A 22,682-nucleotide genomic window follows, 5' to 3' on the forward strand; every position below is an offset into this window, starting at 1 on the left:
CTAAGCAATCTCCAAGCAAGAAGATCCAGGGTTATACATTAGGGTTTATACCCATTAGATCCATCAAGTCGAACTTGAGACCTCTGAAACACAAGTATGATAGTTACCAATGAGCTAACCCACAGTTCCTAGGCATTTAGATTATGTGTTACTATTATACTAGCATTGGTTATATTTTAGTTTTGAATAATACTTTCTCATCACAAACATAATTTTTTTTAATCTATATATAAAATAAAAGGTAGGAGTCGTGGGACCCATCACTCCCCCTTCTTTTTGTCTATAAATACCAACCCCTTGACAATCCCCAAAAATAAAAAGCATCAGAGAGAGGAATTTTTTAAAAAAAATGGGAGAGAAAAGAGAAGTGAAGTTATTTGGGATGTGGGCAAGTCCATTCTCATTAAGGGTAGAATGGGCTTTGAAACTCAAAGGTATTGATTATGAATACATCAATGAAAAAGACATTCCATACAAAAAGAGCCAAGAGCTTCTTCACTTCAATCCAATCACTAAAAAAATCCCTGTTCTTGTTCATCATGGCAAACCCCTCCCTGAATCAACGGTCATCGTTGAGTACATCGATGAGGCCTGGCCTAACGGGTTTCGGATCTTGCCTTTGGATCCGTTTGAGAGGGCTCAAGCCCGTTTTTGGGCACGCTTTGCTGACGAGAAGGTGCTTTTCTTTCTTCTTGTTTCTCTCCTTTCTTGTGTTTATCTCTATAGATATATTTGTTTAGAGTTAAATTTGTTTATTTATTTATTTTTTCAAAAATAACGGGTTTCGGATCTTGCTTCTGGATCCGTTTGAGAGGGCTCAAGCCCGTTTTTGGGCCCGTTTTTCTGAAGAGAAGGTGCTTGTCTTTCTCTTTGTTTTTCTCCCTTCTTGTGTTTATCTTTTTAGATATATTTGTTTAGAGTTAAATTAATTAATTAATTTAATTTTTGAAAATAACGGGTTTCGGATCTAGCCTCTGGATCCGTTTGAGAGGGCTCAAGCCCGTTTTTGGGCCCCTTTTGCTAAAGAGAAGGTGCTTGTGTTTCTTCTTATTTCTCTCTGCTTTCTTGTGTTTGTCTTTTTAGATATATTTGTTTAGAGTTAAATTTATTTTATTTTTTGTTTTTTTGAAAAATATATTTTTTTAATATAATTATGTATGATATTTGAGGTGTTAGATAATAGTTTAATTATTATATATAATAATTCAAATAAATTTTGGAATTGTTTATTTAAAGGAAGATTAGGAGGGGTTTCTACACACATATATATGATTTTAATTTGATATTTTTGTCTTATGCTTTTGTTTGTAAAGATAAGTAACAAAAAATTATTTGATTAGGGTTTTATTTATTTATATTTTTATTTTTTGAAATGAGTTTTTTTTTTAATTATGTATGATGTTGAGATGTTAGATAATAGTGTAATAGTTATATATGATAATCAAAATAAAACCTGTAATTGTTTACTTAATAGGGGATGAGGAGAGGCTTTTTAAGTTTTTAAGGTGAAATTATAGAATTTTTGTATTATTTGAAAAATTGGAATTTATTATTTTTTTTGGATTTTGGTGAGAATTCTTATTTGAGTGTTGTTTTTTTCAAGATAAAATTTCAAATTATTATAACCTTTTTCAAAAAATTTAAAGGACATTTTTTTTTTGAAATATTGTACCATTTTTTTTTTCTTAATTTTTGCAAGGTTTTTTTTCTCTTCTTCTATTTTTTAAAAATTAAATTATAAGAGAGTTGATATTTTATTTTTCTACCAATTTAAAAATTAAAAAAAATTGATTTCTTACCTATTCCACATTTATTAATTTTTTCTATTATATTAATTTTTATCATTTGCTAATACACCTACATTCAAATATTCCAAAAATATAAAAATGGCTCACCGATGATTTTTGTTCAGTTCTTGCCAATTATATTTAATGTGTATACAAAAACCGGCGAGGAGCTAAAGAAGGCCGCAAAGGAACTACAAGAGGCTCTCAAAAATCTCGAAAAAGCCCTTGATGGTAAGAAATTCTTCGGGGGTGAAACACTCGGGTACTTGGACATCATCGTCGGGTGGATACCATATTGGCTCCGAGTGATCGAGGAGCTCACCGGAGCCATCATCATCGATGATGAAACACTTCCCTTGATGAATGCATGGTTTGATAATTTTTTGGCAGTTGAAATTATCAAAAATACCCTTCCTCCGAAGGATGAATTCTATGAGTTCAGTAGAGGACGCCGTGAAGAGTTTATGTCCGGACAATTAACTCTTGATTAATTAAGTCATACTCTAATATGAAAAATAATGAGTTTATGTTACCTTCTGTATTGACTAATATTATATTTTTAATCCACTGGGATGTTTACTATATAATATATTAGTTGAAATGGTGTATTTTAAAAATTTATGTTGCTTTAATATATGGTTTTGTGTTTAAATTTTTCTATATATAAATTTTGCTCAAGTAATAGTCGTATTAATACTTAATAATGAAACCGGAAAAGTATGGAAATTTAAGAGAAAATTAGAAGAATATATAATTAATTTTAATAAATGAATAACGAAGTTTTATTATGAATAAAAAGAGATATGCTTGATTTTATAAAATCATGGGGTTTTATAATTAATTAATTGATTAATTTTTAAAAAAATATTTTTTGTATCTTGTATCTAATATCTAATGATATACATTACAAACATGAATGAATCATTCTAACACCAAGTTAAAACATTAATAAAAATTGTTTGGCAAGCAAAAGGAAATTACAACAAAATAAAATTAAAGGTGACAGCTAATATTTGAAAAATCAAAGGCTCACTAATTTGGCTAATTTTCAATGGAAAAGCAATATATATATATATATATATCTTAAATAAAAAAAATAAATAATTAAGTTGCAATCTACAAACAGGACAGGAAAAACGAAACACAAAGACCAGACTTGGCAAGCATTTGAACTTTGACCATTCAAAAGCAGCCATTGATGCTACCTGGAAATATCTCAGCATTCAAAGGCCAGAAACTTCAACAAAGACTTGACTTTGAAACATTGCACACAATTTGCAGAATTTTGTTATAAAAAGAACACAACCAAAAAGAAAAGAGCACAAAGAAAGATCACAAAAGTGAAATTGAAAACAAAGGAAACAATTAAACATGGCAAATGAGGAAGTGAAGTTGTATGGGATGACCTTGAGCCCTTTCGTATTGCGAGTCGAATGGGCATTGAAACTCAAGCACGTTGAGTACAAGTACGTGAACGAAGATTTGAAGAACAAGAGTCCGCAACTCCTGCAATACAATCCTGTCCACAAACAAGTGCCTGTGCTTGTCCACAATGGAAAGCCAATCTGCGAATCAACTATCATACTTGAGTACATCGACGAGGTTTGGAAAAATAGTTGCCCACTCCTGCCCTTAGATCCACATGAGAAAGCCGTTGCTCGTTTCTGGGCTAAATTTGCAGAAGAAAAGGTTTGATGTGTTCTTCTTTAATTGGGAATGTGTTTACAATTTTCAGTAGCAACTGACCTTTGAGAGTCTCTGCAGTGCCTACATTCGTCTTTTGATGTAATGTCCAATGCCGGGGAGGAGCTGAAGAAGGCTGTGGAGGAGCTGAAGAAAAATCTCAAGACACTGGAAGGATACCTGGAAGGAAAGAAGTTCTTCGGTGGAGACATTATAGGGCTTGTGGACATTGTTGCTGGTTGGATCCCTTGCTGGCTTCCAATGATTGAGGAGCTAGTTGGAGTGACCATTGTCAATGAAGAGCATCTGCCGCTGATTAAGGCCTGGATGCATGATGTCCTTGAGCTCGATGTTGTTAAAGAGACTATGCCTCCTCTGGACAAAACTGCGGCACACATGAAGGCAATTCGTGAAAATGTTCTAGCTGCAAAATCCATCTAGAAGTTAGAAGAAGAGTTATGTACCTGGAAAAGTTGTTTCTGTAAACCTTGCATTGAGTCTGATAACAACGAAATGCTTGTGATGTATGTTTCTCGGAGTTACTAGAGAAAATATATTAAGAATAATTTTTGCTGCTTGATGAGGAAACAACTGGCTGCCTGTCTTCTTGCAACTGCATGGAATACTATGTAAGTGATAGATGGGAAAAAAATCAATCTGAAGAAACTAAAATGTTGTAAGACATGATCATGTGGCAAAAAACCCTATCATATCCTGGTTCTTGCAAGAAGTCTACTCAGTAATGCAAACAGGTGATCATTCCAACAGGTAGCAAATCTAGAACAAATCCTGCTGAATATGATTGCGAAGAATAATTTCTGCTGTTCATAATACGAGTAGAGATAGGAACAACTTGTGACAATATATCATACTCGAATTCTTATAGCACAGGTAATTTTGATTAATAAGCCATACTACAAAATGGTTTCAGTTCGATCACTTCCAACTCATTGATCGAGTATCTTCATCAAGGTTTTGGTGAGGAGTTGGTATTAATGGAAGAAAAGGTGATCTGCAGAGCCAGTTAAAACTTGTCTTTGTGTCCTCTGCATGAGACAAAATGTGCTCGTATACACAAGCAAATCCATCCTCAATAAGATGAAAAACAAAAACAGAGAGCTCTAGATAGCGACTGGCTGTCATCGTGCATAGAATTAATTCAAAACCTTAAAAGGATTTTAAGATCTCACTACTTGCTTTTGTCAATTATATTAAGCAGTTGACAGCAGTCGCCGGGTGCCTGTACCTGACTATTCATCAGATTGCAAAAACGGGGATGACCACTCCACCTTGAACAAGAATCAGCCATCGTGAATTTTAAGGAAAAATAGCAGATTCTCCTTACAAATGCAGACATTTTAGCTTCTAACTAAACCTCAGCAACCAAATTAGCACATTCAGGCTGCAATGTTCATGGAGATTCCAGCCAGCCAGTTGGCCTTCCTGGGGTTAAAAGGAAGGTAGTCTGATGGGTATTATAATCATTATGGAACTTCAGCACTATTTATTTTGCACATACATTCGATTAGAGCTGTACTTTCTTCATCCATTTCAATTCTATCTCTTTCCATCATCTTAGGTATATCTGGGGCAGCTCTTCCAGCCTGGATATGCACTCTTAGGAATGACTTGTACAAAGGCAAGGTCATGAGGCGCAAACGTCGAAGAACCTTTACATACTCCTTTGCATTTTCAACACTGCCCTGCTCCTCAAAGTAGTTCATTATGGCCATGACAGTCTCCGCAGCAGGCCTCCAGACACAAAATTTCAGCAAGCAGAAACCTTTCTTCATGGCCTCCACTGCCTTGTCCATTTGTTTGGTTTTCACCCATCCCTCCATAAGAATTTCCCACGTCTTGTAATTTGGGACACCTCCCCTTTCCAAAGTATGATGATGCAAAGCCTCAGCCTTGTCCATCCTTCCATTTCGAACATATGCACCTAAAAGAACATTAGAAACTCGTATGTCATACTTTCTGCATTCCCGCTCCCATGACCTAAAAATTTTCTCAACCTCTTCAAAATCACCAACCTTCAGCAAACACAACATTACACAAATATAGTTCACGCAAGTGATCCTCCCAGGAACTCTTTTGCTGGATTCCCAAAGCCTTAAGACTCCATCCCTGTTATTGAGAGCAGAGTAGTTTGTCATGATAAAAGAGTAAGCAAGGCGGTTCTTCATAGATAGCTTCTGTTCAGCCATTCTGAGTGCAGTGAGAGCCTTGTCATAGAACCCAGATGTTGTGTAAAAATTGGCCAATGTACAATACGAGCTCCAACCCACCTCAACATTCTTGTCTGTTACCATCTCCTTATACACCATCTCCACTAAAGCAACACCTGACAACTTAGCACAGGCATTCATCCAGAGATTGTAAGATAGAACATTTAGAGGGAACTTGTTGCGCTTCATATGCTGGATAACAGAAAAGACTTTTTCAAAGTAACCAGTAGCCATATACAGCTTCATCATCTCATTGAACAGGTGAGGATTTACTAGCAAGCCTAAAGACTGCAGTTTTGCCATGAAAGTCTCGGCTTTCTCCAAGTCCCTTTCTTTCACATAAGAATGGAGCAGAGGAAAACATGCAGCCTTCCTGGAAGCACTGTCACGTATTTTCTCAAAGTACATCTCAGCCTCAGCAACAGTTTGAACTTTGGTAATCAACTCCAGCTTGGTGGCATGGTCAGTTGCTGATATATTGAAGGTGCTCAGAGATTCCATCCATGTAAAAATCTGCATGATTGGGCATATCATTTAACATAGCAGAACCATGCTTGAGTGAATAACACACTAACTGCAGCCAGAAATGTAAGATACATACAGGGTCGACAAGACCTGAATTATGAAGCAATGTGGCAATAACAGGTAACTAGTTTTTAATATTTTGACAATAAAAAAACACGACTTAAACATCATCATGTTTGATTTCATATTCAAATCAAAACTAAGAAATTGTGTACCATTTTGTTGACAGGTCTGAAATGCAATTAATTGCGATATAAGGTTTCAAAAAACAAACAACTTGTGAGATAAAATTAATTTAGAACAAGATACCAAAAATAAAAATGGGAAATAGAAATTATTGATGAAACGGCTTTGAAGTTAAGAATTAGCCATCCATGGTACATAAACAACAGCCACAATCAACTAAAAGTAATCAGATTGTGGTGGTCTCTCTTATCTCAAAACAAATGCTGCACTAGAAGGGCATGCAAATACATTTCACTCAAAACTCAAAATTCCTCAGTCGGATTAGTTTGTGAAGAGTCTCAGCTTCGTCTGAACAGCCAGCCTTCACAAAAGCATCATAAAGCCTTTTGCAGGAAGAAACATCAAAGTCCAGGGACTTGGATTCCTTCCATTGATCAATAATACCTTCAGCTTCCTTTGTCTGCCCAAGCACAAGATAGGAGGAAAGAATGCATAGATAATTTCTACTAGTCATTTTTTGTGAGGTCTTTTGCAAAGACCTCCATATTTCACCTATTCTTTCCGTGTTCCCAAGACCAGCAAAAAGTATAATAAGGAAATCATAAGTTATCCACTCCCTTTGACTAATTGTTTTCTCTGCCTCCACAAGAGAGTTATCTGAACTCACAAGATGACCAGCAGTAACATATATGTCAGTCAATTTCATGTATTTAATCCAACCATCATTTGAGCTTGGATCTTCAGCCATCTCATCAAGGATTTTTCGAACACCACCAATATCCAACGCACCAGCAGAAGCACTAATCCAAAGATTATATGTGAATAGATCTGGAGAAACATTCTGCCGTTTAAGTTCATCAACAACTAAAGGAACTTTATCTAGCTGCCCTGTTGATATATACAAAGTCATCATCTCATTAAAGGTCACAGCATTCAAAACAAAGTTCAACCCCATGATCCTTTCAAAATGGTTTTCGGCCTTATCCACCAATTTTGCCGCAGCATAGGAATGAAGGAGGGCGGTGTACACATCACATGATTTAGCAATAGAAGGAAGCCCTTCAAAAAATTCTTCGGCAGCATTGACACCAAAAACCTTAGTTATCAAGTCGATACGCATTGCATAGTCACTATCCGATAACTCAAATTCCTGATGAGTTTTCATCCACTCCGAAATCTGCAAACTTTTAATCAATTATGCATAGATCCAAGATTCTACTTTCTAATGCACACACATAACCCATTTATAATGCAATTTCACTGTTTCTTTTAGAATTTACACAAAGACAAACATTCAAACAAATGAAACAATGAAGATCAAGTGAATGCAAGTAGAACCAACAAGAGATATTGAGCTGAAGCTCTCAATGGTACAAGAAGTCAAATCTACAGAATTTTAATCCATTATGAAACAACATAAGGTTCTACTTTCAAATGAATAGAGAAAATACATTCAGAACGCAAATTCACTGTTTTTTAAACTAATTTACACAAAGATAAACACAAAAACAATGAATGTCAAATGAATTTAAATAGAACTAACAATAGATCAAAAGCATTGAGTTGAAGCTCTCAAATGGAACAACGGAGAAGGGTATAGAGAGGAGCTGACCTCGAGAGCGTGCTTGTAGCGCTGAGACCGCTTCAAGTCCCGGGCGATAAGCCGGAGCTCGGAGGCCGATACCTGACGCCCTTCGGATACCCATCTCTCGAGAGCCGCCGTGGCGCTCCGCTTGGGATGCCGGAGACGAAAGATCCGGCTCCGGAGATCGTCGCCAGAGACAGCCAGTGATCCACGGGCCTCATCTTCATCGGCGGTAGCCGCTGCATCCGTCCTCGAGAGGCCGGAAGAGAAGAACCTAGGGTTTTGGAGGAGATCGGGTTGAAAGCCCAAGCGAGCTCGCCTCCATAGCGCCGCCATGGGAGTGACGAAGCTCTCTTCTCGTTTTCGGTTTAATTTAATAAAATTCGTTTCTATTATTATTATTTCTAAATTTTATTAATTAATTTGTCCAAATAATACGTTTTAATTGATTAAAATTTTAGAAGTGTAATTTCTGGAAGAGTCCTTATATATTTCCAAATTAACTTTTTAGTCCATTTATTTTAAATTGTACCGTGCATCTATGTTTTAGTTGAGAAATCTCAATTTTTTCTATCAAGATAGACTTACTAGTTAGGTTACTGACATAGCAAAATGTGATATAACATGACATGTGTGATAATATGTGACATGGTTTAGGGTGACATATCATGTCTCATGTTACCATATCAACAACTTCAAATGATAGGTGTAATAGCTGTTAAAAAGAAATTAAAATTTCTCAATTAAAATAGCAGAAAACTAAAAAATTATAAAACAAAAAAATTCATAATCCAGCGATAATTGATTTTATTGAGAAAAATAAAACTGAGATATTCAAAATTCTCGAGTTCATCACAGCTTAAATCTCTCATTTTTAGTTGAGGGTATATAGATCGAACAATTAATTTTTAGTTTATGCGTACGCTTTGGATACATATAATGTTTATTGCTTTAGAGAAAAAAAAAAAATACTAGAAGGACTAAAAGAGGCATGTTTGGAAAAAAAAAACGGACTCTTGAGATAATTACACTGATTTTAGAAGATATTTATTTAATTTTTAATATTATTTTAATTTATTAAACTATTAATAAAATAGTCCGGGGCTAGTTACAAAATATAGGGTTAAAAATGTAATTTTGCAACCTTTCTTCTTCCCCACGCTTTTCATCAAGCAACTTCAGTGCATGCTCGCCGCTGGGTTGGGATTTCAAGCAAACACTTGGTCGGCGGTTCTCTGCATCGCTCGCCGGCTGGAAATGCGTAGATTTCGTTGCTTCGCATCGGCACCAAGATCAATCGCAAAGGTTTGTTGATCGAGAAGCTTTCCATTTGTTCATTTTTAGTGATTCCTTTCGTTTGTTTCAGCATAGCGGCCAGGTTTCACCAGCATTGGATCTTGTTGGCAAGCGAAAAGAAGGTTTCTTGACAATTATCAGATCAATTTGTGGCCTATCACCATGTAATTCTCCATGCCATTGTTGAATTCTTCAATGCTTGAATCCCAGTTTTTTTTCTTATAGCTAGGGTTCTAAAAAGCATATGTTGTTTATGTAATCTAGGTGTACGATTTTTCTTTGGATGCGTAACTTTGACTACCATGTATCTTGTTTAGGATGATGGATTTTGTCCAAATCTAACGATTTATGGGGTTTTTAGGGCTCATTTCTATTGATTATAAATTGATCATTTGTGTATGCGGATAAAAATCTTTTTTTCTTTTTGGAAGAACTCTTATTTCTTCTTGTTACACAGGCAACCCGGTTGCTGTTCAAAGGCCATTGAGCATTTTGAGAGCTTGGATGTTGTCTTCTAATCGAAATTTTCATGCTACTGGTAGGTTTGTCTTTTCTGTGGTATTACATTGCTGTTAGACTGTTTTTTGAAAAAAAATTATTACTTGTATTGAAGGGTTTCTTTGTGCAATGGGGAGTGGTGACTACTATGACATACTTGGTGTTGCTAAAGATGCTACTCAAGATGATATTAAGAAAGCTTTCCATGCTGTATGTATATTTTTTTTAATATAAATTTTCTATAGAATCATGATATCAGAAGTTCAATGATTTGCTGATACATTCAATAGTATAATTTTATTTCATAAACCTTACCAGCAGTGTTCATGAACACTAAATATTAATAAAAACAAGAATTGCGATTAAGAAACTTTTTGTTATGTTTTGGCTATTTTTACTATCCTTAGTTGCAAATTCTTTTGAAACAAAATTGGCGCTATTCATAAGCTAGATTTTCTACTATTCCTTTGTTGTTGATCAAGCTGGTTTAAACATTTGTTTTATCCTTGGCAACTTGTAGCTTGCCAAAAAATACCATCCAGATGTAAATAAGAACAACCCTACAGCAAAAAGAAAGTTTCAGGAGGTTAGAGATGCTTATGAGGTTTGTGTTTCATGGACTTTTTATTAGTATGGTTTTCTATCATGTCTGATTGTTTTTGGTCATTAATATTTTACTTCTTCTTTTGGGGAAGGTGTATTCCAGACATTGCGAGATCCTGAAAAGAGAGCACACTATGACATGGTAATTCTCTAATTGTATATGGGGGAAGTAATGCTTATTAGATGGAGTTTGTTAATACTTCTCAGTTGTTATCGAATCTTTGAAATAATTGTTTTCATCCATATATTTCAGCGTTTCAATTTTAATTTTCTTTGTTATAGTGTTGAATGAGAAATTAGTTTGACTAAAAGTCAATTAATATGACAATTCAATAATTTCTCCAAGGGAGGAGAGAATCTAAGATATGCTACTGATGGCGCAAAAGGCTTCCAAGATGCTTATGAAGAATATGCTACTGATCAATCAGCAAGATTCCACCGTGACCGTGAGGATCCTTTCTCAGATACATTCTATAAAATATTCTCCGAGGTATGCTTGTTCTTCTTTCACGTTCTGCTGATTTGGTGTTATTTTATTTTATTGTTTTGTATTGAGTAAGAATGGTCCATCCCTATACAGGTATTTGAAAATGAGAGTGAAAGTTTTGCACCTGACATAGAGGTTAACTTTCTTCTTTGTTTTGTTGTTGATTGCCATGTACATTTAAATATGAAAACCTGTGTGTTTTTCTACATGTATCACCTTAATATCTGTCCTCACAGGTTAAGCTGAAACTCACTTTCTCTGAAGCAGCTAAAGGGTGCACAAAGCATTTGTCATTTCGTGCACAAGTTGTTTGTGATTCATGCTGTGAGTAAAAACTGTAGGACTGTAAAGGAATATATATCTGAGCTGTTCGTATAATCTCTGACCACTTCTGCTACTCATTCAGCAAGCAGTTTCATCTTTTGCCCTTCTTGCTTGTTATGTCTTATTCTGCTAGAGTATACTTTTTTTTATGATATTAAAGATTTTTTTTTTTGGCTTATCCATCATATGCAATAATAGGTTTGTACTTTTTTGGTCAGTTCTCATATTTTGCTAGGGACAATATGGATTCAAAATAAAATGACATAATAAAATTACTGTATGAATATGGGTGAATAATGTGGTCCATTGTGAAGTGAAACTATGTTCCTTCCTGCATGTTATTCCAAAGAAATGGTCTCTCAGTGACATGCAGGAAGGAGCTGCAGTGATAATTAGAAAGAAGCCTTGCATATTTCAGTAAAAAATGATTTTGATAGATGCACAATGAAAATCTATGAGGCCAGATAAAGCAATGATCGTTGTGTTATTATTGCTGCAATATATTTCTATGCAATTTGATTTGTTGATAGTTTGGTTGGGCTTGTGTCATGATTTATTAGGCAAGATTAGAAGTTTGCACTGGTGTTTGTCTGCTAGTTCACTTTTAAAGTTTGTAGCAATTGTCTCATTACCACGGTGTTAGTTTTGTTTAACTGCACATAATATAGAATGATATTTTTTAAAATTTCACCTTTTTCAGCTGATGTGGTTATTGCTTAGGTATTTCACCATGTTCAATAGTTTGATTTCATCATTTAATATGATTTGATTATCATTGTATTTGCATATTTCGGTTTTAGTTCAGTTGCAATATTGAAGACTCCATTTTAAGTAAGCACTGACAAAGTAGTCAGCTTAAGCTTTGCCCCTCAATAGCTGTGGGTCTAGCTCTTATTTGTCAAGAAAAATCTGCTGTGCATATTGTATATTATTTTTCTTAATTTATGATGCAGTAGGAAGGGGTCATCCAAAACATGTGAAGCCATCGAAGTGTCCAAATTGTAACGGCACTGGGCGAGTTAGCACACATTTTTTTTTTAATTATTTGATTATGATTTTTTTGAGATGCATAAGGCTTCATAATTTTGGTCACCAAATAATGTTCATCCTTGGATTCAGGTTACTGTTTTTCCATTCACATCAACATGTAATGCTTGCAAAGGATTGGGAAAAACTGTTAAGGTTGGACATATAATTGACCTCCTTCAAGCTTCTTGATTTTTTATGTATAATTTTGTTTTGCTAAATGTGTAAATGCACAGGCTGGGTGCCAGCTATGCAGAGGATCAGGGGTGGTTGAAGGCATGAAGAATATTAATGTGGCTATTCCAGCAGGTCTTGTTTCCTGTCTTATTACCTTTTCCTAATCCTACATTGTCAAATCTCCTTAATTTTAGCTGTCCATCTCTGATAATGATGCCGAAATATTATTAGCTTAACTTTTCCATGTATTTTGTTGTCATCTTTGCCTATTACCCCCTTTTCCAGAACTATATTGATTTAGCACTCCAGAAATATCAAAATGGATTATGTCATATAATCTAAAAGGTGAATAATCACTTTTCTAATGTGACATTTATCCAGAACAGTAGTAACTTGCAGCTTTGTGTTTGTTTAGTTTCACTTTTTTGAGCCTTTTTTTAAAGTAGACTTCATAAATACTACTGTGGAAAGTTTTATGCTTTATGTGTGGCTTCTTATACTTTTGTCATATGTTGCCATGCTAAGGAAATTTTGGCTATTCTACTAATTTAATGTGGTTTGTTCAGAATATAGAATATGAATTAGGCTAAAGTCACATGTATAGACAAAATAGGTTACTGGAGAGTTCACAAGATGATCACTGCACATGAAGATCAACTCATATTAATGTGAGACTAGTGTTGGTGTGTGATCACCACACAAGATAATCTACGCATTAGCAAAGACTTTAGTCTTGAGGCTTAAATCATCACACTGGATGATCTACATACCAAGAAAGATTTTAGCAATCTTTAGTTTCAATGTTGATTATTATTGTAATCACCACAGAGTATGATTTATATTTTCCAATGTAATGCTACTTGTTTAGTCTTCATGTTGAGTTATTCATGTGACCACAGAGGATAATCTACCCTTATCAACAAAAGACTTGGCTTAGCTTGAGGCCGTAATTAGCACTTAATAAGATGATCTACATATCGACAGAGACTTTAGTCTGCACTCTTAATGTTGAGTAATCAGTGTAATCACCACATAGAATGATCTACTTTGTCAATGGAAGACTATTCCATTCTCAATGTTGAGTTATTGGTTTAATCACCGCACATGACAACATACCTTTGTCAATTTAAGAATTGGTTTGGCTTGAGGCTGTAACCACCAAACAAGAGGATCTACATGTATGGATGTATAGTAATCACCACACATGATGATTTACATACCAACAACATGCCTACATAGTTAGGAAAAAGTGATGACTCACAAAATTTACAAATAGTCGCTATTTTCTTTTTTTTTTACACTTTAGTCCCATTATGATACTATTTCCACGAAACTGTCTCTTCTTTTTAAATAATTTTGGCTTTTTTAGACCTAATCAATTTTCTTTTACAAAGATTAGAAAAGAAGAAGCCCTAATTAAGGCACATGGTGGCAATGTGCGGTGGCAAGACAATAGTGCCACAAATATTGCGGATGTGATGGCATTGTGGTGTTGGGAAGAAACACCAACTTTCATAAAAGTTGCTTTTATTCATGAATTTTTTTTTTGTGAAGCCTTCTAACCTTGATACACGATTTCTACTCATCATATCGGAGAATCTGAATGTTGAATCTCGGGTTAAACGAAAGAATATTTCATCATTTGATCATATACTTGATGAAAAGTGGTCACAATAACAGAAATTGTGGATTTGCCCTTTTAACCTCTTAAAACTATAGATAATTTCTTTCTTTCAATTTTTTTTATTTTTTTTTTATTTTTTTATTTTTATTTTTATTTTTTTGGCCCTTCATCTTCTGATAGTTGTACCCCTTCCTCATCTTTCACTTTCTTTCTTTTTTTTTTAATTGATCTTACATATATTCTTATGCACAATATATCTAGGTATAGATGATGATGGAGAATATTACTGTATTTTGGTGATAACTTCTGGCAATTTTTTTACAAGATTTGTTGACAATTTTTGCGTCGTTCTTTTCTTAAATTTCTCACCTTAAAAATAACCTCTTTTTTTCTTCTATTGGGGGTTTATAGATGAAAGAGATTTATTTAAAATTCTGAGGTATAATCTTGGTAATCATCATTTGATTTGAATTGCCAATTTTTTTTTTTTTTTTGAACTTTTATCTTTTTTCCCTGTTATTTTTCAATGTGCATTTTCATATTTTAAATCATAATCTAGATGTGATTAGAATTTAATCCAAATTAATCCAGATCTTACTTGAGCTAGAATTTAATCAATATTAGAGCATTAGTAAAAAAGCAGTTAGGATTTATTAAAAAAATTATTAATTCACACACACACACACATTTATGTATATTTTAGGTATAAACCATGGTATACATTTTAGTAGGACTTACAAAAATGTGGTGTCCTTGTTCATTTGTTTAGTACCTCACAGATAGTGAGGGAACTACCATTCAACTAAGTTATCTTGTCTTCCATTCTTGATTTGCTGATAAGACACATGCTCTCTCCCCAATGCTACATTTAGCTTAGTCGCTAAGTTATGGTGTTGAGTGGTTCCATGCCCCATTGAATTATACTGCAATTTAATTCTCATGCTCATTATACTAAATAATGGCACATTTGGTTGAGAATAAAATTTTTATTTGGTGTAATTTCTTGAATAGTTTCTCTACTTTGCCAAACTTACCTATTTAGTCGCTCTATTTTAATTTGTAAACAATTCAAAGTAGAAAGACTAAAAGGTTACAATTAAAAGAAGAGGGACTCAAAAGGTAAGTTTGAAAAAGTAAAAGGATTATTCAGGGAATTATTCATTTTTATTTCTATACTATGTGATCCCTTGATTCTTTTATTGGAGCCATCAATTTGTTCCTCTGATTGTCATTTCTTGCGATTTTCTAACTTTTTCTGTGTGCTTATCATATATTGCCCATTCTGATCCCAAGGTTCATTTTTCTTGTGAGATAGGTGTTGATTCAGGAGATACAATTAATGTGCCGAAGGCTGGAAATAGTGGCGGAAGACGTGTCCATCCGGGAAACCTTTACATTAAGTTGCAGGTACGAGTATCTATTTCTATTTATTCTTTCCTTGTTATTGTTTGCTTTCTTATAACTCTTGCTAGTTTCACCTATATACCTTTGTTTTTCAATAAACAGTCTTGAGCATCAAAGCTTTTATCCTTATAGCTCTTAACCAGATAGGTCAGTGAAATTTTCAGTGTGCTCAAATTGCCTAGGGAATTTATTTTCTACCATCACGTAACAGTAATGATAATCTTTATCTTATGTGCAAAACCCCGACTCTTTGTTCTCTTCTTTGTCTATGTCTGCTTTAATGCTCTGTAATTAGGACTTTGAGAATGATATGCTGGTTATCATATTTGTTATTTGTGAGTTTCCCCAATATGTTGATTGTTTGGTCTAATTCTTCTATTTGTTCTTCTTTCTTTGCCTTTTATGTTCAGGTAGCCAAGGATCCTGTTTTTGTTCGTGATGGTGCTGATATTTATGTGGACTCTCATATCAGCTTCACAGATGTAAATGATCCTTGTTGAGAAATTTTACTTCATGAGCTTGTGTTACATAAGATAATTTGCAGTAACATGTGACGGTAGTGATGATGTCCCATCATATTCTCCCTATTATATGTAACTTCTCACCCTTATATAATTGTACTCCAAATTCTTTTTTTGTTTTATCCTTGCATGATCAAACTTGTATAGTTTCTATTGTTTTCTAGATTAGCTTAGGGAAAAAAAATTATTTGTAGATTTTTCGGTTGTCTGTTAGCACCAATCATGTAAGTCCGCTTACTATGTATAGAGAATAATATAAGTAGTGATATATGCGTTTGTAAGTAATGAAGTAACATGATGAAAGATATTGCTAAATTCTTTTCTGATTTTTGATTTGTTTTATTCTAGGCTATTCTTGGAGGCAAGGTTGAAGTACCAACTTTGTTTGGGAAAACAGAAGTAAAGGTATGGAGGTTCTAGGTTTGTTGTTCTCTAGTGCTTAAAATATATTTTATATTAATTATTGCAGCAGTAATAGAAGAAAACAATATGATAAGTAAATTCCATCTTCTATTTGGTGCGTACCTGATGTTCGTTGTATGGATGGCATGCAAAAAAGTCAGGCGTCTAATAATCTGAGATCATTTTATTTGCCAGATACCCAAAGGAGTTCAGCCTGGACAACTTTTGGTTTTAAGAGCAAGAGGTATTGCTTTTTGATAATCTCTACTTGATTGTTACAATTTTTTTGTCATTCTTTTCTTAGCCAGTATAAGTTTATTGGTTATCAGGTTTGCCAAAGAGAATAGGCCTAGTAGATCACGGGGATCAGTATGTGAGATTCCGTGTACATTTTCCTTCGTAAGCACATTTGTTCCTTAATTTGTTCTTTTGATCTCATATTTTACCTTTTAAATTTTTATTCCAAGTTTTTCTTTTTTAATTTTATTTTCTAGAAGTTGCACCATATTTGACAGTAATTTTTGGTTGTTTCCTTGGTGGATTTCTATGTCTGTAAGAATTTACTCATACAAGTATTCCTCATTTTCTTTAGTAAACTAAATGAACGTCAGCGAGCTTTAATGGAGGAATTTGCCAAAGAAGAAGCTATTCAAGAAAACAATGGCTTTGCAGATGGAAATTGGTGAGTTTATGTGTCTTCAAATTAATTTATTTCTTTTCTTTCAACTGATTTTGATTTTGACATAAATTTATTTATTTTAATTGTGATTTCACTGATTTGACAAAAAGCATCACATAAACAGTTTTAGAACTGTGAGAATTTAAATTTATATGCAAAGTATTCACCATAGTTATTAATGGAGACCCTATTCCATGATCAATTTTTAAGATCTAGATACATTGGTAACAGACTCAGTTAAAAGTGATGGAACTTTGCTTTTAATGGAGTTGATTGATCTTGGTTTACTCATTCTAGAAGTGCGCCATGTATTTCTTATGTATTTTCTTTTATTTTGTTGTGAATTTGGTATCTTCTCCTGCAAATACCCAATATAGTTTCTCAGTAAGTCATAATTCTTTCTCTATTTCATTGTCTTGCCTATTAGAGCTTTTTCTTCCATTCCACTTTGTGAGTATGCATGCTACTCATCAGCTCATTAATAAGCTACTGAACTGAACCTCACTCTCCCTCTCCCTTTCTAAATTAACTCATCTGTAAATCTTCTTCTGCTTGGTTTCCCTAGAAGTGTCTACATGGCGTAAACTCCCAATAACATTAACTCTTCAAGTTAATTCCATATCCCACAAACACTGGTATAGTTAAAAAGTTCCTAATTTCCCCTTGTAAAATGCTGCCTTAAAAAATTCACTCTGAACTTGAGCTTGTATATTGCCCCCTCTAGTAAATCTTGATTGAAATACACAACCTGTAATATTATTATGGGTTTAAACCTTCAAGTAAACCATATGACTTGCATTTATTGTTGATTTTTGTATTGTGCCATATCATAATTCCATATTTGTATTCAGCCAATATCACACTGTAAAGGATTTGCTGTGTTAAAATTTTGGAATAGAAAGGATTTAAAACAATCTTTTATATTTTCCTTTTGTAGCTGATTTGTCAAATCTTTAGCATGTGTCTCTAAACAAAATGGATATTTTGGAAATGAATAACAGGCTTGATGAGCAGCTATCTACTGGTTAAACATTACAGGTGGCAGCAAATCACTGATTATCTAATCGGCCCCAAATTCATGCTTGGCATCGGTTTCTTACTATTGATCCATCTGCTGCTGAGCAAAAGCATGACCTAAAGTGCCATCACACAAGATTATAGTCAAATTTCTGTCATGCAGGTTAGGTGGCTGTTTACTTCATCTTCTCATTCAAGGATATAATTTGAATTTTGTTCCTGCTTTTGGCTGTTGCAATGAGATACAAACTTCCACACCCACTCTTTGCTGTTGTGATGAAATACTTTGTCAAGTTTCTGACGAGATCAATACGCCGAGTGCATCTTTTCTGTCATGCCAACTTCACAAAGCATACTAAAATACAATCAAAGGTATGTGTCTATGGTTCTCTTACATTTTGGCTGCTATTTGAAGACTGGTAGTCTGTGGAACCTGAATTGAATGTCATAGACTGCTTTTCCTTGACAGTAATCATCCGAAAATCAATATCGGTGTTGGTTTAGCTTCATTCATTTAGTTCATCTGTAAATCCCTTTCCATCAGATTCGGGTTGGTTTAACCATCTATGTCCTACTTCAATTTTTTCTAATTCCCTTATTACATAGTATCACAACATATCTTTCACAGCAACCAAGGGAGAATTCCTTTGAAACTATCTGTTAACCATACTCTCTTTTTATGAAATACTTAACAGAGAATTGTTGTATTTGTTTTTCTCTATCCACTCTTCTATATCTTAGTGGAAGTTCTCAACTTTTCTTTTGTTGATGGTCATTTGAGCAATGTTTTCTTTTCCCTTGTTTTGATAGCGAATCTGCTTGCCCCACCAATAATTTTCATGATTGTCATTGTTAAAAAAAAAAAGAAAAAAAAAAGAAAAGAAATTCGTGATGTCTCTGTCAGTCTGAAATCAATTTATCCACTAGTTGTCTTTGTTTGAATGCCAGTTGAGCAATGTTTTCATTTTCCTTGTTTTATATACTTAATTTCATTTAGTGGGCCTTTTGTGTATACACTGTTTGTCTTTTAGATATAAATTGTGTCCACTAGTAAAATGCATGTTGGCTCATAGTTCACTTGGTTATGTCTTGTTTAGACCCCAATTTAGAGAATGTGATAGTATTGATCTGCTCAAGATAAATGGTTTAGATGAGTTTGGATATGCATGCATCATTACAAACATTTTGGATAACAAAGGCATATACATCATACATGAGTGGTCTATGGAACAGGTAACTCAAGTGAACCACTCTCTTTCATCTTCTTTATCTTCTTGGTTTGTTGATACTCGCCGTAAAGATATGAAACAAAACCCCAGATGGTTAGAGCAAGGGCCAAGCCCTTCAGCTCACTTAACTTATCGTCAAGCAGGATTACGGCCAAGGCTTGCACCAGTGGAATCAGCAGAGCAGTGCCGATTCCGGCGAGCACCGAGGACGCGTAGAGAAGTAAACCATATAATCCAATATTGCAAACCTGCCATGTTATTGCATCACATACTATCAAAATGTAGTACTTTGTTTCTCCCAGTCCAAACTCTCTTGCTTCCTTTGGAATTGCCTGCATATATATATATATATATATATATATATATATATATATATATATATATATATATATATATATATATATATATATGTTTAGTTAATTGGGATTATACTTAATTTCCTAGTGAAAGGTAAGATTATAAATATATTCAAACACTATTTTTTTTAAAAAAATATAAAAATTAATGAATATTTATCATTAATGAGAAGATTATTGATTAATTAATATTAATTAATCCATTGTATTCGTAGCGTGGGTAGGAAAGTTTTGTATTCTTGTTGACAACTTCATTGGCTTGTCTTAATCTTAAATTTTTAAGAATTATTTGACACAATAATAATAGATTAGTGCATTTTTGAAATTGTGGATGGCATGATTAATTGTAGAAAGAAGATGGAGGATATCATTATTATAATGTTGAAGTAATAACCCATCACATCATTTTTATTGGTGGGCATACCAATTGATTTTTTGTTTTTTAATTTTTTACCGACAGGAAATAAAGAAATATATAAATACAGAGTTAATATTTTAATATATTTGTAACTTTATTTTAAACTTTTTATGGAAGAGATTTAGTGGTAATAAGCCAAAAAACTATTAAGGATAGAAAATTTTTATAAACTAATATTTTTAAAAAACTTGAAATAATGTCACTACTGCAGAAGCGAAACGGTTAAAAGCTTGACTCTTATATAAAAAATCAAGAATTTAAAAAAGTGTATATTTTGGTGGATTGCATATCTACATTATTAAAATAATAATAATTATTAATAATAATATTCATCAATTTCATATAGAGTAAATTTTGAAAACACCCTTGGAAAAATTTGGAGAAACCCCCCATAAAAAATATAAGTATATATATAACTTAAAAAGCATTTATACAAAAAACACCCTAAAAAACACAAAATTAAATTTCCAAAAAAAAAAAAAAGCTGTCTGACCTGAAAATCATGATTGATGAGCATTCCAACAAGACAAAAACCAGCACCAAAGAAATTAATGACCAGAGAAACCTCCAACAACAACTCAAAGCTCATCTTTTGCTTACTCTTCTCATACACCAACTATGTCAATGGCATCATCAACCCATTCAACGCCGCCGCACCCACAGTCATCACAAACCCCATCCAGTACTCACCGTTGCTTTCTCCTTCCGGCCGGTCACCGCCGGCTCTCAGCCCAAGCGCCACAGATCCCATCATCAGAAGCACAATAGCGTTCACTAAGCATGCAGTAAATCTGTACGTTTATATACAAAACATAATATATTATTTATAATTCATAATTCATTCTTGTGATCGAGGACTAACACATTAATTATAATTAGCACCAAAATATAAATTTTCTTTTTATTTTAACAAGAAAAAAATTGAATACTAATTATTGTCAATACCTTACATTTAAATACCAAACAAGTATCAGAAGAGCTGATGATGAAGATGAACACTAATATATAACAAGAAATATAAATATGAGCACTAATAAGAATTATTCACTCCAGAAATATACTGAAATATTATACATATATATATTGAAATACCAAACAAGTATCAGAAGAGCTGATGATGAAGATGAACACTAATATAAAGTATATATAGACTCTTGTAATATATATATATATATATATATATATATATATATATATATATATATATATATACTGAAAGACCAAATATATATATATATAAATGAGAACCTTTGACGGACGATGAAGAAGGAGAAGAAAGCAGTGAAGGCGAGTTGAGTGGAGAAGAGGATGGAAGCAGTAGAGACAGGGAGGTAGGCGGAGGAGAAGGTGAACAAATAAGAGTTAAGGCCAGAGAAGAGGCCAAGAAGAGAACAACCCAAAGTGAGCTTAGGACTCATGCAAAATGAGACCTTTTTTGTTTGTTTGTATTGCCGGAGATATGAGAAGGAAAGAGGAAGGAGAAGCACAGGCCAGCCTCCCATTTGGAGCCAGCTTGAGAACCATTTCCGGCTACCACCATGAATGAAGTAGACACGGAGGAGGAATGGGCCGCCAGCGCCCAAGAAGAGGAGAGTGAAGCTTAGGATGATTCTTGACAAGTGTTTTTGTTGATGTTGTTGCTGTTGTTGTTGTTGATGATGATGATCATGAGAAGGAGGATGTTCAATGTCATGGTGTTTGTTTAGTTCCATTTTTGGTAGTGAGGGTTTGAAAGGATTGAGGTGGTTGTTAAGTAGTGGTTTGTTTGAGGGTAGGATAGACAAATTAAAGGGAACTAAATGGTTATTTATTTATTTATTTTGAAGGGGTTTGGGTGGTAAAGATGATCGTGAGTTTGCTTTAGTGATTGTTGTTAAAAAATGATTTGTTTGAGGGTCAAAAGTTTTATTTATTTATATTTATTTTTATAATGCTTTAAAGATGTTTGAAAAATGGGAATATAGTATTGTTGTGTTGGTGTGAAATATCGTCTTTTTTCAACTGGATTGATCCAACTAATAAAAATTTGAATGGTTTAAATACATAGTTCCGAGTTTAAATTTTTGTATGTATAAAAATTAATATTTGTACAGAGATTTTGGTATATATAAAAAAACATTATTATATAAATAATTGTTATTTATTTGTTTATAGAAAAAAAATTAAATGACGGAAGATGCTTTTTAGTTGTGGTCCATCCATTTTGGAGACAGTGGAAGGACATCATTTTTGGGAGAGGAATAGAATACATAAATTAGATGAAGGATAAATATGTCTTTTCCTAGATTATTCAGTGCTTGTGTGGTTAAGGCCAATATTTTCAGAACCCAACTAGACCGGTAGAATTGGAAACTGGCCAGCAGTCCAGTCCGGTTCTATAGAGTTCATTGACCAAGAGTCAACCTGGTCAAACTCGACGAACCGGCCTGTATGACTAGAACCTGGTTGACTCCAGTTATGAATTTTTGTTCTAAACTTTAAGATCCCCATTTTTATTTCGCTTCTTCACGGTGGAATCAGAGCTGGTGGAGATGACACCTTTGAATTTTGATTAAATCCAAGGTCTCCATGGCAGCGAGGTTCTCTGGCACGAACGCGTGCTTGTGCAGCACCCCGTTAGTCACCAA

The 22,682-nt window shown here is 33.9% G+C and overlaps 4 protein-coding genes and 1 pseudogene across 12 annotated transcripts; 3 read left to right on the forward strand and 2 right to left on the reverse strand.

Annotated features, from left to right (window-relative positions):
• Positions 1-337: 337 nt before the first annotated feature.
• LOC120281898 (glutathione transferase GST 23-like) lies at positions 338-2,354 on the forward strand. Its single transcript, XM_039288595.1, has 2 exons — positions 338-676; positions 1,913-2,354. The coding sequence occupies exons 1-2, from the start codon at positions 350-352 to the stop codon at positions 2,276-2,278; spliced, it is 693 nt and encodes a 230-aa protein (XP_039144529.1). The 5' UTR covers positions 338-349; the 3' UTR covers positions 2,279-2,354.
• A 630-nt stretch (positions 2,355-2,984) lies between these two features.
• Positions 2,985-4,036, forward strand: LOC120282060 (glutathione transferase GST 23-like). Its single transcript, XM_039288787.1, has 2 exons — positions 2,985-3,476; positions 3,552-4,036. The coding sequence occupies exons 1-2, from the start codon at positions 3,159-3,161 to the stop codon at positions 3,909-3,911; spliced, it is 678 nt and encodes a 225-aa protein (XP_039144721.1). The 5' UTR covers positions 2,985-3,158; the 3' UTR covers positions 3,912-4,036.
• LOC120282059 (pentatricopeptide repeat-containing protein At5g27460) lies at positions 3,960-8,355 on the reverse strand. 3 transcript variants are annotated; one of them, XR_005542895.1, is made up of 3 exons: positions 8,022-8,355; positions 4,717-6,211; positions 3,960-4,083 (listed from the first exon to the last, which is right to left on the reverse strand). XR_005542895.1 is itself a non-coding variant. In XM_039288786.1 (2 exons), the coding sequence occupies exons 1-2, from the start codon at positions 8,328-8,330 to the stop codon at positions 4,955-4,957; spliced, it is 1,566 nt and encodes a 521-aa protein (XP_039144720.1). In that variant the 5' UTR covers positions 8,331-8,355; the 3' UTR covers positions 4,183-4,954. The 3 variants fall into 3 exon arrangements, 1 of the variants encoding a protein (XP_039144720.1); XR_005542896.1 differs by lacking the exon at positions 3,960-4,083 and adding an exon at positions 4,183-4,516; XM_039288786.1 differs by lacking the exon at positions 3,960-4,083 and having other exon boundaries at positions 4,183-6,211.
• Positions 8,356-9,131: 776 nt separating this feature from the next.
• LOC120282105 (chaperone protein dnaJ 1, mitochondrial) lies at positions 9,132-19,527 on the forward strand. Of its 7 annotated transcripts, none has more exons than XM_039288850.1 (20): positions 9,132-9,299; positions 9,361-9,454; positions 9,748-9,828; positions 9,904-9,998; positions 10,309-10,392; positions 10,495-10,533; positions 10,738-10,881; positions 10,972-11,013; positions 11,115-11,202; positions 12,156-12,220; positions 12,322-12,384; positions 12,465-12,537; positions 15,345-15,436; positions 15,844-15,915; positions 16,303-16,359; positions 16,552-16,600; positions 16,686-16,755; positions 16,949-17,038; positions 18,216-18,424; positions 19,425-19,527. In XM_039288850.1, exons 1-19 carry the CDS (start codon positions 9,180-9,182, stop codon positions 18,409-18,411), a joined length of 1,614 nt encoding a protein of 537 aa, XP_039144784.1. In that variant the 5' UTR covers positions 9,132-9,179; the 3' UTR covers positions 18,412-18,424; positions 19,425-19,527. The 7 variants fall into 7 exon arrangements, with proteins under 7 accessions (XP_039144784.1, XP_039144783.1, XP_039144781.1 ...); XM_039288849.1 differs by having other exon boundaries at positions 19,372-19,453; XM_039288847.1 differs by lacking the exon at positions 19,425-19,527 and adding an exon at positions 19,286-19,421.
• LOC120282106 lies at positions 18,946-21,890 on the reverse strand (annotated as a pseudogene).
• Between the last annotated feature and the right edge of the window lie 792 nt (positions 21,891-22,682).

This window comes from Dioscorea cayenensis, chromosome 18, assembly GCF_009730915.1.
Source record: "Dioscorea cayenensis subsp. rotundata cultivar TDr96_F1 chromosome 18, TDr96_F1_v2_PseudoChromosome.rev07_lg8_w22 25.fasta, whole genome shotgun sequence".
Taxonomy (NCBI): Eukaryota; Viridiplantae; Streptophyta; class Magnoliopsida; order Dioscoreales; family Dioscoreaceae; genus Dioscorea; species Dioscorea cayenensis.

What these genes read in the sequence shown, in the direction of transcription:
- LOC120282060 (XM_039288787.1), top strand. Translation starts at nt 3,159, where the DNA reads ATGGCAAATGAGGAAGTGAAGTTGTATGGGATGACCTTGAGCCCTTTC. An exon ending in CTAAATTTGCAGAAGAAAAG is followed by an intron (nt 3,477 to 3,551) that starts GTTTGATGTGTT and finishes GAGTCTCTGCAG; the next exon opens with TGCCTACATTCGTCTTTTGA.
- LOC120282059 (XM_039288786.1), bottom strand. Translation starts at nt 8,330, where the DNA reads ATGGCGGCGCTATGGAGGCGAGCTCGCTTGGGCTTTCAACCCGATCTC. An exon ending in GCTACAAGCACGCTCTCGAG is followed by an intron (nt 6,212 to 8,021) that starts GTCAGCTCCTCT and finishes CCAATCATGCAG; the next exon opens with ATTTTTACATGGATGGAATC.
- LOC120282105 (XM_039288850.1), top strand. Translation starts at nt 9,180, where the DNA reads ATGCTCGCCGCTGGGTTGGGATTTCAAGCAAACACTTGGTCGGCGGTT. An exon ending in GTTTTGCACCTGACATAGAG is followed by an intron (nt 11,014 to 11,114) that starts GTTAACTTTCTT and finishes CTGTCCTCACAG; the next exon opens with GTTAAGCTGAAACTCACTTT. An exon ending in GATTGGGAAAAACTGTTAAG is followed by an intron (nt 12,385 to 12,464) that starts GTTGGACATATA and finishes GTAAATGCACAG; the next exon opens with GCTGGGTGCCAGCTATGCAG.
- LOC120281898 (XM_039288595.1), top strand. Translation starts at nt 350, where the DNA reads ATGGGAGAGAAAAGAGAAGTGAAGTTATTTGGGATGTGGGCAAGTCCA. An exon ending in CACGCTTTGCTGACGAGAAG is followed by an intron (nt 677 to 1,912) that starts GTGCTTTTCTTT and finishes ATTTTTGTTCAG; the next exon opens with TTCTTGCCAATTATATTTAA.